Source organism: Corvus cornix, chromosome 3 (genome assembly GCF_000738735.6).
Source record: "Corvus cornix cornix isolate S_Up_H32 chromosome 3, ASM73873v5, whole genome shotgun sequence".
Taxonomy (NCBI): Eukaryota; Metazoa; Chordata; class Aves; order Passeriformes; family Corvidae; genus Corvus; species Corvus cornix.
Window position 1 is genome coordinate 62,521,774 of NC_047056.1, and position 15,080 is coordinate 62,536,853.

At 37.9% G+C, this 15,080-nt stretch overlaps 1 protein-coding gene across 2 annotated transcripts in view; it reads right to left on the bottom strand.

The window, feature by feature from the left end:
• The window catches only part of NKAIN2 (sodium/potassium transporting ATPase interacting 2), a 530,520-nt gene that overhangs the window by 77,676 nt on the left and 437,764 nt on the right, over positions 1 to 15,080 (bottom strand). For both annotated transcript variants that reach the window (XR_005604128.1, XM_039568769.1), the window contains exon 4: positions 8,753 to 8,953. Coding sequence is in view for 1 of the 2 variants with exons in the window: in XM_039568769.1 (XP_039424703.1) it covers positions 8,753 to 8,953 (201 nt within the window). In the remaining variant the exon portion in view is untranslated. The remainder of the gene's footprint in view (positions 1 to 8,752; positions 8,954 to 15,080) is intronic.

The following is a 15,080-nucleotide window of genomic DNA, read 5'->3' on the forward strand; positions in this document are numbered from 1 at the left end:
TAGTGAAGAAATGCAGGTAAAATTTGATAGAAGCAATAATAAGTATAGACATAAAAAAATCTCATATAAATCCTTCAAAATACTCATGACATATGCTTTAGCATTACTGTCAAACAGAGAAACAGCAATATACTGTGCTCTGAGCCAATGTCAAAGATGCCTGAACCTGATGCCTCTCTGCTAACATGGCAAGAGAGTGTTATTAAATTAACACTTTGCAATGATTCATACCCTCTTCAAATTGTGCTGATTTTGCCCCATCCCACTGATGCCTTTTCTTGGTCTTAAAATCAAGAGTCATACATGGTTAGAAGGGGAAAAGGGATTTTACTTGGTATTTATTTTAAGGATCCTTAGGTGCACACGTCCAGGTCACATGCACTGAAATGCACCCCGCAAAATGCACACCCCAAAAGATCTGGTATAACATTATAGGTTTTACTAATTAGCATATCTATCAAAGATTCCCCAATGAGAGGCTCTAGCGAGTCCCCCTCCCCAAGGAACCTTCCCCTGGATGGTTCTATCTTGGTTTACAGAATGTGTTCTGGAGAGGACCTTGGGGTCTGGGGCACACTGATCCCTAACAACGAAGCTTCTAAAATGTTTAGTCTCTCAGCTTGACAAACAAGTCCAAGAATGTAGGCAAAAAGCACTAAGAATACAGAAGTTGCAAAAAAGGTATAACAGGGGTATAAAAGAAAAGGCAAAAAATCTTCATGGCATCACCATAGTGAAAAAACAGTCTTTCTAAAGTACCAATCTGTATCATTAAGAATCAATTTTCTTTCAACCATTGTATTGCCCTAGAAAAGAACTTTGCCTTAATGAAATAATGTTATTTTTCTCCATTAGGTTCAAAGAGTCAAAACTTAATTACATGAGCTCTCGTCTCATTTCTCACATATAAACATTCTCACCACTCTACAAGCATAGGAAGAGACAGCTGATGTGCAAGGTATATGCACGAGTGTAAGCGAGTATAAGGCATAGAGGCTGCTGTCAGAAGGGAGGTGTGGGAACAAAATTAGCAAGGAAAAATCTGAGAAAGGGCTTTCACGTGCAAGATGTGCTTCCTGCACAAGTGAAGACCTTTATGTTGGGTAAAAAGGACTGGAAAATGAAGAACACAGCATTAGGCTTACTGCTGAATTTGATGTTTTGCAAGAGCTTTGCTGCATTTTGGTTTTTTCCCAGCACATCACATTGTATGTATTTTCAGCACAGGAATGGAATGTGCTGGTTTATTAGCAGAACCCAAGGGCTACATCAATAGGTGACTCTTCCTAAAAGATGAGTATTATCCATCTGAGCACAGTGAAGACCTTCACTACAGTACAAGCTCTCAGATTGTTCCTTTGCAGCTCTGTCAAAAGGACTTGCCTGTTTAATTTTAGCATTTAAATGTGGATTACCCAGGGCCAACTTATGTTTTGCTTGATTCCACTCATGAATATTTTGGGACCCACAGAAACACTCTTGCTGTTTGCCTCATCCTAATGACATTATTAGTTAGGCAGTCTTTGTTTTCCATGCATTCCTGTGACTCTGTCCCTGATCTCCCCCGCCTTTGCTGTTTTGCCTCTCCTCCTATCATGCAGTCCATCCTGCTGATGTACCCACTGCCCAATTCTTTCAGTCTTGCTCTATGATTTTCTGGTGTATCTGGAGGAACTTCTGGCATTTTCCTCTGCTCAGGTCTTATCCATATCTTCCCAAACAAAAATAAAATTAAAACCACAAGGGAAAAAAAAAGAGATCAAATATACTTCCCTTGCAGAAGACTTGTGTCCCTTTCCTGCTCTAAATGCAGGAACTTTACAAGCTGTTTCTTTACCCTTTGCTGTCCTGCTTATACCCTCCTGGTCTCTCACTCCGTGAGTCTCAGCTTCTGAGGAGCATCCTGCCTCTCCTTCTGTGCCATGCCTTCTCCTTGTTCCTGACAAAGCCTACTGCTGAGATTATTTTCCACATCTTGCTTTAAACCCTCCATTTCTTCTCCTTAGTTTCTTCCAGTGAAATTCAACTACTTCTTTCTCTTTCAAAACTCTCTGTGACCTGTCCCACCTGGCTTGTCCCCTCCTGTCAGCATGAGAGTGCACTGCTGATGAGACACCAGCTTCTCCTCAGTTACTTCCTAAATTTCAAACTTTCACACACTTCTGTCTTTTGATGACTTTTAGGACAATTTTCCAGCAGATAAAGTTTATTAGAAGTTTACTCATTCTGAATCATAGGACTTTTTTATCTTGCCTACAAGAAAGCTGACAATGGTCAAAGAGGAGATGCAATGGAACTTCAAACTAGTATTCCCTCTCTGTTTTCCTGTCTTTTCCTCCTTTCCTTTCCATATGGACTGGCTGGCTTGTTTTATACTTTGAAGGTTAGTTCTTTTGAATAGGAACCACTGCTTTTCTTCCCAATCATATTTCCTCAGCAATGTTGAGGGCCTTTAAGTGGTAGACTGTGAGTAACATATTTGAGCATGGAGGTCTAAAACACAGGTAGACAGTTCAGTAAATATATTCTTGTAAAAGTAGACTTTTACTGAGTACTCCTATCTCTCCACCAGGGCATGAGAGTATTTAATGCCACCTGTGTTATGCTAACATTAAGGATTTTAAGACCATCCTATTCTAATTATTAATCCTTAAGAGAAGAAGGGAACATTAATGCTATTCTACTGTTTTAAGTTCTTAAATACATACACAGACCATCTTTCCATAATATTGGATTACCTGCGATGTTTAATGGAATTAGCCTGGCAGCATCTTTCTGAAATATTTAAGAACCACTGTTTGTATAGTACAGACAATAATTGGCATGAATTAAGCACCCTGCCAAAGGCCTTATGGTAAGTCTGCAACACAGCAGAGATTTTGATGCTGGCGCCCTAACTTCATAGCTGTATTATTGCTTCTTAGTAGCACAGTTATGCTTCATGATGTTTTAAATCAATCTGACAGCATCAGGGCTTGAAAGGTATTGTGCATGATGCAGACTTTGCAGAAATCCAAACAGTATACATTTACTGTAAATACTTTGGATGGGTAATTACATATTGCAAATTTTAAAGCATGAAATAATAATTTTAATGATTGCATGAAGCATATACTCAAGTACAAATACAGGAAGGAACAAAAAGAAATTAAGACTAATATACAGCACATAAAAGTCAGTGGACAGGATCACTTTGAAAATGGTCAATATTTTTATGTAACTGTTTACTTATGGTTTTATTTATCTGGTATGTAAATTACCATCAATAATGCAGATACAGTACATAAGAAATGCTTTTTCTCCACTTGTTTTACTGGAATAATATTACACAGCTCATCTCTTCGAGGGCTATATAACTAAAACCCAAACTGGCTAAGGTGATGCCTTCACATTAGTCTTATTCCCATAACTCGGGCACTTATCTCCACTAAAATCAATAGATTTTTGAGTGTGAGAAGTAAAAGACGAGCATACTAAATACTTTTAATCCTGTGTTGGCAAATAGATATGTGATTCTGTTACACTTATCTTCAAGGCTGATCTTTAATTTGCATATTTTCAGAATTTTGATCTACAAATGGGTTTTAATTTGTTGACTCTTGCAAGAACAGACTTGTGGGAGTGAGGGCAGGTCATGCATAATCAAAGACTAAAACAAAGACAGAAGGACGATGCAGAGAATCTGAGCTCAATTTCTGTATGAAATGCAATTACCATTATAATTTCCTTGTACCACACAAAGGCCTTACTGTACTGGGTGTCCCCCACATTTAGGGGCTTTTTGAAAGATCCAAGAGATCTCTATCTATTCAAATGGTACAGAGTCTTATGAACTGAACATGAAAAATTTAGGCATGCTTTTCTCTCTCTTCAGCATTTGGGAAGAGGTGCAGAGAGATGAAATGTCTTTCAAAAGAAAATTGTGATAGACTTGGAAGCAGAACCTTCTGACCTGAACCACGGCTCAGGGCCTGAACTGAAAAGATTTTCACCTTCTCTTATAAGACAAGAGTTCAATAAAAAGTGGAAACGAAGAAAATTGTATGTAGGCTCTGTAGATAGAATTAGACATTGATGTGTGTGGGTGCTTGAGAAACTGCCAGCTTATATGACCAAAAGGCTGGGATGCACATGCTATTTATGCACAGAGCCAATGACTACCTTAAGCCCTGACAGCACATGCCAAGATTAGCAGTGGTGTATAAATGCACCTCCCAAGCACTGCCCTCCCCATGGTCAAGTGGCAGCTATACCTCCTATTTTTTAGAGGTGGCAACTTTCATTCAGCCTCCACTCTGTAAATCCTATACGGAATGCAGCTCAAATTTTGATTTGCAGCTGCAAATCAAAGCCCCATTAGTACCACTGACCTCATTCTTTACCTGGAACAATTGTCTCCAGAGACCAGTCATTTAAGTATATCTATCCTTGATAACCCAGTAGGCCTGAAAATGAAATAGCTTCTCTAATGCAAGCAACAAGAATCAATAACCTTTAAACATGTAAGGACACTTTATTGTCTGAAGTGTATGGGTATATGAGTCATGCCATCACTAGACCAGTTCATTTTGATAATTTGTAGACACAAGGACAGGCAGAGTTGTGGTCCTTGCAGAACAGGTTGGATGGGCCAGATGCTCAAGATATTGGAGCTCTGTAAATGAGACTTCCCTGGGAGAGAAGCATTGAGTGGAGAGTAGTACAGGCTACGTTAAGGGTTAGTTTTGTCCAACAAAAATATTGAATTAGCTATGGCCAAAATGATGCATTTTTTCTGCATGTATCAGCAAACCCTTAAATAGCTGTTGCTGTCAAAATGTGATGAAGCTAAGATCTCACCTTTCCAGATTCAGCTATGATATTGATCAAGAAATGGGGAGGGCAGGAAATGAAGGAGCTGTTCTGTGGATATACAGAATCACAGATTCACAGAATTGTTAGGGTAGAAAGGGACCTCTGGAGATCACCTAGTCCAACTCCACTGCCAATGCAAGGTCACCTAGAGCAGGCTACACAGGAACACATCCAGGTGGGTTTTTCATGTCCCCAGAGAGGGAGAATCCACGACCTCCCTTGGGCAGCCTGTTCCAGTGCTCTGCCACCCTCAATGTGAAGAAGTTCTTCCTCAATGTTGAGGTGGAATTTCTTGTGTTTTAGTTTATGGCTATTGGTCCTTGTCCTGTCGCTGGGCACCACGGAGAAGAGTCTAGCACCATCCTCTTGGCACACCCCTCTGAGATATTTATATGTATTCCAGACCCCAGATTTCACAGAAAGCAGAGCAAATGCCACCCTTAGGAGTTCTGTTCAACTTCATACAGCTGCATTCTGCAGGGCATGCCCACAAAATATGTTTTATTTTGTAGCACTGCAAGCCCGCAAAGCTGAACCTATGAATGAGATTCCCCTCCCTTGAGTTCTCTGCTTTTCACTTTGACTCCTCTCTCTTTTTAACTTGTTGGTAAGTAATATGTAGAGATAAATTGCTAGCAATGAGGCACAGCCTCAAAAGAGACAAGTGGGAGGTACGGATATGGAGAATAGAGTAAAAACTGACTTAACATGGTGTGTGGCACTGAGATTTTGGTGGTGTACCACTTCAGAGAGGCAACTACCACAATAAATGAGTAAAAAATCAGTGTAAGATTTTCAAAATAAATTTCCATAAGCATGAAAAATATCAGACAGCGACTTAGCAAGATGTAATGTGCTGACATGGGAATGGCTAGAGGACAGACATAAATATGCATTATGTGGTCATTTTTTACATCTGTGATACAAGGATTGATTTACTGATAGGCTCTACAGAGGCTTTAGTCTTCTACCACCATCATGCAATGCAGTGAGTGCTCTGTGACACGGGACCAAGGAATGGTTGTGGCTGCTATGTGCTCTTTATTATCACTGTTGTTTATTCCAGCTGTGCTTTGCATACAAACAAGCTAAATACACAAACTGGGACAATCCTTTATTTATCAAAGCATTTTCTTCTACACATTTGTTCTCAAATAATTTTTTCCTGTTTTGAAGTTTTTCTAAACTGTGAGCATTCTGCTGGTTGAAGTATAGAGACTACCAAACTGAATTTTATGTTACTTCAGTGTGAGCTAAACTAGCAATTTTGTCCAATTATTAATCCTGAGCAAAATATATGCCTCAGCAGAAAGTGGCAAAATATCTGTGCATCATCACATCTATCTCTCTTTTCTATTCTAAGGCTGGTATCACACAATGAACACCACCACTATGCACATTGGGAATTCCCCTGACTTTCAGGATTATGTAACCTTCTGGTTGTTTTAATTGCTATTTTGTTTAAGCAGTAGGAGAAATGAAAATTCTCCAAAATTTTTCACTCTTAAAAATCTAAAATCTGTGTTGACTTACACAAAATTAGCAGCAGCATTTGTATGGTGGACAATCGGGTGCTGTTTGCTTCTAGGACACATTCCTCCATGGAGAAAAGTTCTCTTGGAGATGTAAATATTCTGCACCTCATCAGCAGAACATCTGTCTCCCATCCTTGAAATATTTTACAGCCTACCGTAAGACTTGTTTTTTACAAGAGGGGGGGAGGGAGGGGCGTGTAGTTTTATCTTAGTTTTATAATTTGTATCTTGGCTGTCATGCTCTTTCCACTTTCCAAGCAAATATCACATCTATGTGAGCCTAACCTTGGGTAGTTCCAATCCTTGTGAGCTTACTGGCAAGCTGTACAAAATACACTCAGTATAATATTTCCAAAGGCTGACAAAAGTGGTCCTCAATGAAGCTGGATGTCTACCTTTTATCTGTAGGCAGTAGAAAGCATCCTTAAAAATGTGCTACAGTGCCACCAGTCCATGAAAAAGCCAAGAAAAGCATTAGCATGATCATTGTCATGAACACACAGAAATGCAAAAAGAAAACAAGTAACCAATTTGTAGGTTGCTATTTACAGTTTTGCAGATAAAGTACAAGATCTGTTTAAGTGCCCATAGAGGAAAATTGAAGGGAAAGATTAATTTCTTTCTAATAACTGGAGATAAATCTGATCTAACGCTTGGTTTTGTTAAAGCTAGTTTGCTGAAAACCAAGCAGTATCTGCTCTTCTTACTTTGTGTTATATGTCACTGAGCTGTACCAGTTAATTCCTGTTTTCCATTTAATCCCATTTAATATGGGAGTGAATTTACACTAGCATTTCTATTAGAAAAATGGCCTCAGTGGGAAATGTGAAAGTGATGTAAACAGTAGTCAAGCACTAGGTTTGGAAAATTGACCCATACTTACACTGTGCAGCTCTTTACCTGTGATACTCAGAGTAATGTGAATGGAAATATAACACAGATATAGTTAGTCACAGCTAGCAGATTACTAACAGTTTGTTATTTTGAACCATTACTCTGACTTGAAAAGAATGAGCTTATCTGAAAACACAGCTCTATTTCAACACACAGAAAAAAATTTGTTGCACCAGGAACAGAATTGAGCTTGAACTACATATACCTTGTGTTTCTTGTTCATCATTCATTAAAATAAAATTTTAAAAAAAGGCAGAAAAATAGCCTGGTTATCTGTTTTTGAAGGCTTGAAGGTATGACAGCTCTGCAGAGGGATCTGAGCAGGCTGGATCGATGGGCCAAGGCCAGTTGTATGAGGTTCAAAAAGGCCAAGTGCCAGGTCCTGCACTTGGGTCACAACAACCCCAGGCAGTGCCACATGCTGGGGGAAGAGGGGCTGGAAAGCTGCCTGTTGGAAAAGGACCTGAGGGTGCTGGTCAACAGTAGCTGAATGCGAGCCGACGTGGCCATGTGGCCAAGAAGACCAATGGCATCCTGGCCTGCATGAAGGGAAATCAAGCTTGCACCAGGGAAACTTCATGTTGGATATCAGGAAAAGTTTCTTCACCAAAAGGTTTGTCAAGCACTTGAACAGGCTGCCCAGGGCAACGGTGGAGTCGCCTTCCCTGGAGGTATTTAAAAGATGTGTAGATGTGGCACTTAGGTACAGGCTTTAGTGTTGGACTTGGCAGTGCTTGAGGGTTGGGCTTGATGATCTTAGAGGCCTTTTCCAACCAAAATGATTCTATGAAGCTGTAATTCCATGAGTCAAGCTTGAATAATAAAAAGCGATGGGGAATAGACAGATGGAAAGCTGACCACTATTTGGATAGCTGTGAGCTCCATTATACATTTTTTCCCCCAAGCAAACAGTTTTCATTTCTTATAAATTTTCTGCAGTACAACAGTGGATTCTTTTACTTCTAAAAAGGATTTAAGATCTCTGGTTTTGATTTTCATATAAGTATAACTTTTTCGGGGGGGGGGAGGGGGAGCAGGGAAAACCTCTCCCATTGTAGTCTAGTGTCTCTTAATTAATATGGTTGAAGACAAATTGATGACATTTGAGTCCTGTCAACTGATCACTGAATCTATTTTCACTGTTGGTTTGTCTTTTGTATTCAATTTCATATTTAATTTGCCTTTCACAACAATAGGTGTAACTTGCTGTTATATCACAACTTATATATTATAGTATCAGAAAAACAGAGTGTGTCATGTCAGTAGTTCTTAGCACAATAATAAATATGTATGTTGAAACTTTTTGCATGCACGTATCTTGAACTGGCTGAATGACAACTGAGTTTCACAGCTAAACTAACACATAAAGCCAGGGTTTGTGAATGAATGCCACAATCATCCACTATTCCAGTAATGAAAAGAAGAAATCCAGAAAAGGTGGTAGAATTAAGTTATTTGTAAACACTTACTGCAAGGAAGATCTGAAGAGAACTGTGAGCCACTTCTATGTACTGATATTCAAGCAAACACCCCGAGACAGTGATATAACGATGATCCTCTGGTGCCCAGTCTGGTGCTGGGGTTACTGAGGTCACGGTGCAGCCCGGCCCATTCTCCATCCACCAAGAACGGTGCATTGAGATGTTAAAGGTCAGAATGAGATCTGTTTCCTGCAGAAAAACATGAGAAGAATTAATGCGTGGGGATGGTACTCTGGTATCCAGTGCCTCAGCACGAGATTTCACAGCACGCACAAAGAAGCAAAGAGCTGCAATAAAACTGCACTGTCACATGAAAGTTAGTGGAGCTTGCCCACTGCAAGGAGAAGTAGCTGTACCTTGTCAGGCGGAAATGTTTTGGAGCAGAAAAATAATCCTGCAAGCCAGGATCTGTTCCTAGACATCATGGCAGCCTAGACTATAGCACTCATTTCTGTTGATGGCCCATTTTCCAGGGGATACCATAAGGATTGATGGCCCATGTTTTGTTGGTCTGATGTACCAAACTAGACAAGAATCCCCTGGAATCAAGACTTCATAGACTTTAATAGACACACATCTGTATATCTGCAAGTTTTGTCTCATGGACCCAGTGAAAGAGACCTATGGTAGCTCTACTGAACTATTGGAGAAGGTTGAAGAAAAAGATCCTGTGCATTTACTTGCAGGCAAATCTCTTTACAATGTCTCTCTCTGATTTCTAATTTCCTAGGAGCCTGTAAGGAAATAGTGAGTGTTGCCTTGTCTAAAGACTGTTTGGCTAGTTGAAAAGGTGGGGCAGAGGCGTGCAACCTTTAACTCCCATACAGCTAGTGCGATGGAGTAACAAGTCAGCCATGCTTTCCATTAGGATTGCATTTATAAATAGTTCATAAAGGATTAATAAATTATTAATATACATCATAAACAATACTACGGATATTGCTTTCATAAATTATATGTGATTGCATATTACTTGAGGGTGTTACACATATCTATAACAAAACTATGGACTCTGTGGATTCTGTAATAGCCTACAGTGTTTACCCAACACATTATAAATAATTTATAACTGTAACCTCATTGTAAAATGTAACTATCTAGTCTGTGTGCACATGTGCTCAGTCATGCAAAAAAATTTTCCTTTAAGTAATGTCTTTGCAGAACCAAACTCTCCCCACACCTAACCTACATTTTTTTTCAGCCTGTTGATGTCATTAATAATTAAGATTCTCATAAAGATTTTAAAATGTAACTATTTAATTAGGCTTACTGAGCCAAAAAGAATAGAATGCTATTCTGTAGCAGATAAGTTGTAGCCACATTTCCCTCCCTTCAAAACAGTCGCTTTTTCAGTCCCACTTATTTCCCCTTTTTTCACTAACTCATGAAAAGGTAACTCCATCCGGACAGGTTTTGGATAATATCACATGTCAATCCATCTGTGACTGCACTTGACACTGCAGTGTAGCTTAATGTTTTTTCTCTAAGTTGCAGTTCTTGACCAAAAGCATAGAAATTTGGTACATTAAAAAAAAAAAAAAAAAAAAAAAATCAATTGCTACCCTGCATAAGCACACACAGCTATCAGATGGCAGGAAGGACCTTAAATATGCTTGCAATGAAAAATTACCCTTCATTCTCACAACAGTCAAATCCAGCAAATAATGAGCTGTATGAGGAAATTTAAAATGCTTCATATGAATTTAATCATGCAACTAACTTCAAGCATTTGAAGGTGATCAAAGCAACAGCAACTATTTCTATAAACAATGTGAATTTTGCCCACATATATATGTTGATGTATGGTTACAAGTCTTCATCCTTAACAAACCTCTCCTTTCATTTCCTCAATGTGGATCCTTCCCTACTAAAGTCACACTGGAAAGTGTCTGCCATGTGTTTCTTGGAAATGGGAATTTTTACCTTTCACCCAAGCCAGAAGGTTATTTTTCTTTCTGAAGGCAGGGCTGTTACAACCCCTCGAGTAAAACACTGGTCTTCTCACTTGGTGTAAGAAGTTGAAAAATTGACATCTTTGGAGTAACTTTGCTTAAAGTAACAGATTTATTCCTCAGTGAATAAAACTGGAATCCATCATGCTATTGTCAAAAGAACTTTCAGCCATTTTAGTTACCACAGAAAATTCTAAACCTCTAATTTCTTATCAGAGATGCAGCACAAATGAATAGGACTCATCATCTATCTCTATTTTAGCATTTGCAATACCTTGAGAAGAATCATGATGGACTGAATATATTTTACAAAGTGCGGACGAGGGATGAAAAATGTATTCCTTGAAAAAGAAATGGATAAACTGTCTTGCAGGAAGTGAATATTTGTTATGCATCTGCCAGATGAAGTGATAATAGATCAGGAGGAGCTAAACATAAAAATCAAAACTGGGCTCTGTGGGTAGAATATAATTTCTCTAAAGGCAGCTATTTTTGCTTACAAAGGGTGCAATAATCAAAAAACTTTACTAGTTAAAAGCACAAGTAAATTTCCAAGTTACGTGGGAAATATAATTACACACTAAAATATTTATAATTACATATGTAAATAAAACTTTTCAAAATCTAGCTTTCTTCCATGCCTGAATTTATCCCCAGATGATTTTTTGAAATATTTTCAAAATTCCCTTGCCTTCAAATCATCTTTTGCAGTTCAGTTAAATGCTGTGATTAGGTCTTGTTTTGTTCAGGAATAGTCTTTGAGTGCTTACCAGTAAAAAAATAATATAGATCTTTATCAGATCTATATTCTATTTCTTTCTCTGAATAATCAGTAAAATGCTATTCTGTTTCCTTTGGTCATAAAATAGACCCGATAACTGGCATAGAAATGTTATATTCCTTAAGTCTTTATAATTAAAAAAAAAAAAAATCCTACTAAAGCCCAGCTTCAAATCTTAAAGAACTTTGAATCATGTGGTTGAGAAGGCTTTCAAGAAGCAGTTGTTACATACTGAGCCAGTTAAGGAAAGAAGGTCAGCTTCAGAAAGCAAAACAATAAGATATGAAATCTGGTTCTGGTAAGATTTGACACCATTCACAGCTCAGGTCCAACTTGGGTGGATTGAGAATGACGATGAAATAAAATCTTGAGAAGTCAACATGTAAGTCACACCTTGTAAATTTCTATCCCCAAAATATGTGGGATCAGAATAAGCATAGAAGGGGCCTATTAACTACAAAGCTGCTGCAGAGTTAAATCTCAGGTATAAATTGCCATGCGCTTTGAACTTGCCTATAACCTTCAAGCCATGTCCCCTTACACGCAACCATATCAGCAGAGCAGTTCCTGTTGCTCATTAGTGAAGGTCACCCAGCTTATGAAAAAGTTTCCCTTAGTGAGAAAACACTTAAGGACTTGAGTCTCCTTGTAGGACTGTGGAAGCCAAGAAGGGGATGATGTATCTATCATTAACAACTGTTCTACTGACAGCATTTAGAGCTATTTTTGGACAAACTCTGCTTGCTATTTACTTTGTTCCCTGTTTGAATACAGTTCTAGTGGACATAGACAAAGTCTACACTGGAAGCTGGGGATTTATTATACTCTCTGGTGTATTTGCCGTCTGTTTTCTTTTCAACATCTGTGGCTCAAACTTTGTTCAGGGAAATGCAGAGAAATGGTCTGATAAGCCTTGAAGCTATGAAAACTAACAAGAATTGTTGATACACATTGGGCAAGCCAATATGTTGTTGTTCAAAGTCTGCATGTCAAGGAAGATTTCATTATCCTAAATTCAACAAACAGCTGCTTCCTTCGTGGACATAGAAATTCATCTGTAAGGGTTTTACTGCCGATCACTGTGCAGCTTTTGTAAATTCTGCTGGTATTTGTAAAGCTTGTTAGGAAAAATTGGTGCATTAAAGTAGATTTTCATACTCATAAAGGAGAAAAAAAACCAAAGGAAAATACTTTGTAGGAAGTCTTTGCTGACATTCTGAAAATGTGCTGGTATTTGTAGTGGTCAGGAAAAGTACTATGAGATTAGACAAATCTTGGAGTTTGGAAGTCTCAGAGGCTCAGATTTCTGAGGTTAGTATATGAGACATCTTCAAATTATGTCTGTAATTTCATTTCAGCTTAGTTGGTAAAGAATTTTGAGCTCTGATGGTTTTGTGCCTATGTTTAATACCTTAGATAGCAACATTTTCTGGGGTCAGCTGCCCCGTACATAGTATTTTCTGGCGGAGGACAGCTGATGACAGCATATGGCAACAGAAAGCTTTGTAAAAGCTGCCAGAAAAAGAATACAAGCTTCTTTGCAATCAGACACAGCAGGAGGACAGCAGTGCTTAAAAGGAAGGCAGCTCTTTGTGTGTTGTATTAGTACTAGTACATATTAGTAAGCGCACTATCTCTTAGCAGAAATCACAATATATTAGTGTTTGAATGATTTTTGTTGGTTTCACCTTAGAGAAGCTGACTCCAAAGAGTGCCATGAGAAAAAAGAGGCAGGAGTTGTTCAGGGTGATTCTCCTTGAAAGTCCAGGAGATCTCGCAGACTCAGGGAAGGTGAATTGTACTGACTTCAGTGGCTGTGGCTTTCTGTGTCTCGGGAAATAAGTTTCTTCTATTTCTCTAATTAGGAATTGCTGAAATCTGTGCAAACCTGTCAAGCTTCTGTACAACTTTTGTTGAATACAACCATGTAAGCACTTGTTTCATTTATCAAACTCCAGCTAGCAAGAATGGGCTGCTTGGAGAGTGAATGATCACATAAGGTTTCAGTGATAAAAGATCATGGTCTGAAAGCATTTGTAGTACTGGATGCCTAGGATGCACAGAGGCCTCTACAGGCTTTTTTTTTTTTCTTCTGTTATCTCACTTTTCCACTAAAACTAACTCCCACCAGGCAGTACCATTTTCTCATGCAAGCAGACTTTTTCCTGTCTAAAGAAAAAATCTCTCCTCACTGAAGAACCAAAATAGAACCTATCAGCTATGGGGTTTTTTTTTGTTGTTGTTGTTTGTTTGGGGTTTTTTTCTGTTTGTTTGTTTTTGGTTTTTATTAGCTCAAAGTTGACATGCAGAAAATAATTATTGTACAGTTATGCAGGGGAAATGGATATTTAAAGATTTTTTTTTTTCTATTTTGTTGCATCTGAATTGTGTTTTTTGCCTCCCCAATTTTTGTATGTGTGTGATGCTTTCCCTTTCATTTGAATTTTTTTCAGTAACCTGGAATTCTCTTCAATTTCCTCTTATAAAATAATTTTGTACCAGAATAATTGAAAATTGGTTACAGAATCTGATATGTGTCATTAATCAGATAAGGTTTAACCAGTTTGAATCTACAACTGATATACTTTTGAAGTTCATCAATGAAAACAGGCAAAAACTGTCCCACTGATAGCTTTTCTCAGTATTCTGTTATAAAAGCTACTAATATATTTTAAGCGATTTCCAGTGTGCCAGCGTATTTCCGAAAGATTCAATGAATTAGTTATAAAGTTACCAGCATGATAGAGATGACTCAGATGTCCTGATTTTCTTCTCTAAAATGAAACTAGGATGCTATATTAATATACTATAAACAATCCTCAAAAAGCATAGGCCCTGCTATACAAAGACTGACATTGTCAATTAATATTCTACGACACCTGTCAATTATCTTAAGTTATTAAAGCTACAATTAATGTTACATTAATTTAGATCTTCATATTTTTCTAGTAATTAAATACATACATTGACAAACCTAAAAATTTTAATCTGCTCTGTTTCTACTCATTAAAAAAAAGATACCTGCTAAGCTCCAGCATATTAATTAGTTCAGTGGCATCAACATATTTTATTAACATCTTTCTTCAAAAAGTTTCTATCTATTTAGTTCTTCAATTAAAATATCATAAAAGGGGAGTAGAAACTTTCAGTTTATATTGCAAGGTTACCGTAATTATTACTACTGCATGAATATTACTCTTCTGTGAATATTTTTTCATATTTAAACTGAATATTTTTAGAGTGTTCTGGACTAAGACCCATTGAAATTTCTCTTGTGCAGAACATGAGAACATGAGAATTTAGCCCTTCACAGTAGCCCAATGTCATTTATCACAAGGACTGAGAATTGCAGTCAAATAGAAATTTTAATTTAGCTATTGCACATATTTAGTGAAGATCCTGAGAACTATAATTTTTGTAATTTCTTGGAAAATTACTTTCTGGAGGATGTAAGCTTGTGATAAAATATACTGAAATGGAAAGCTGACTAGAGGCACTCACATCCCACAGTAGTAGCTAATTCTGTGGAATGTTATTTATTTCTCACTGTGCAGTAATCAAGGATATCATTCTGGAATTGAGA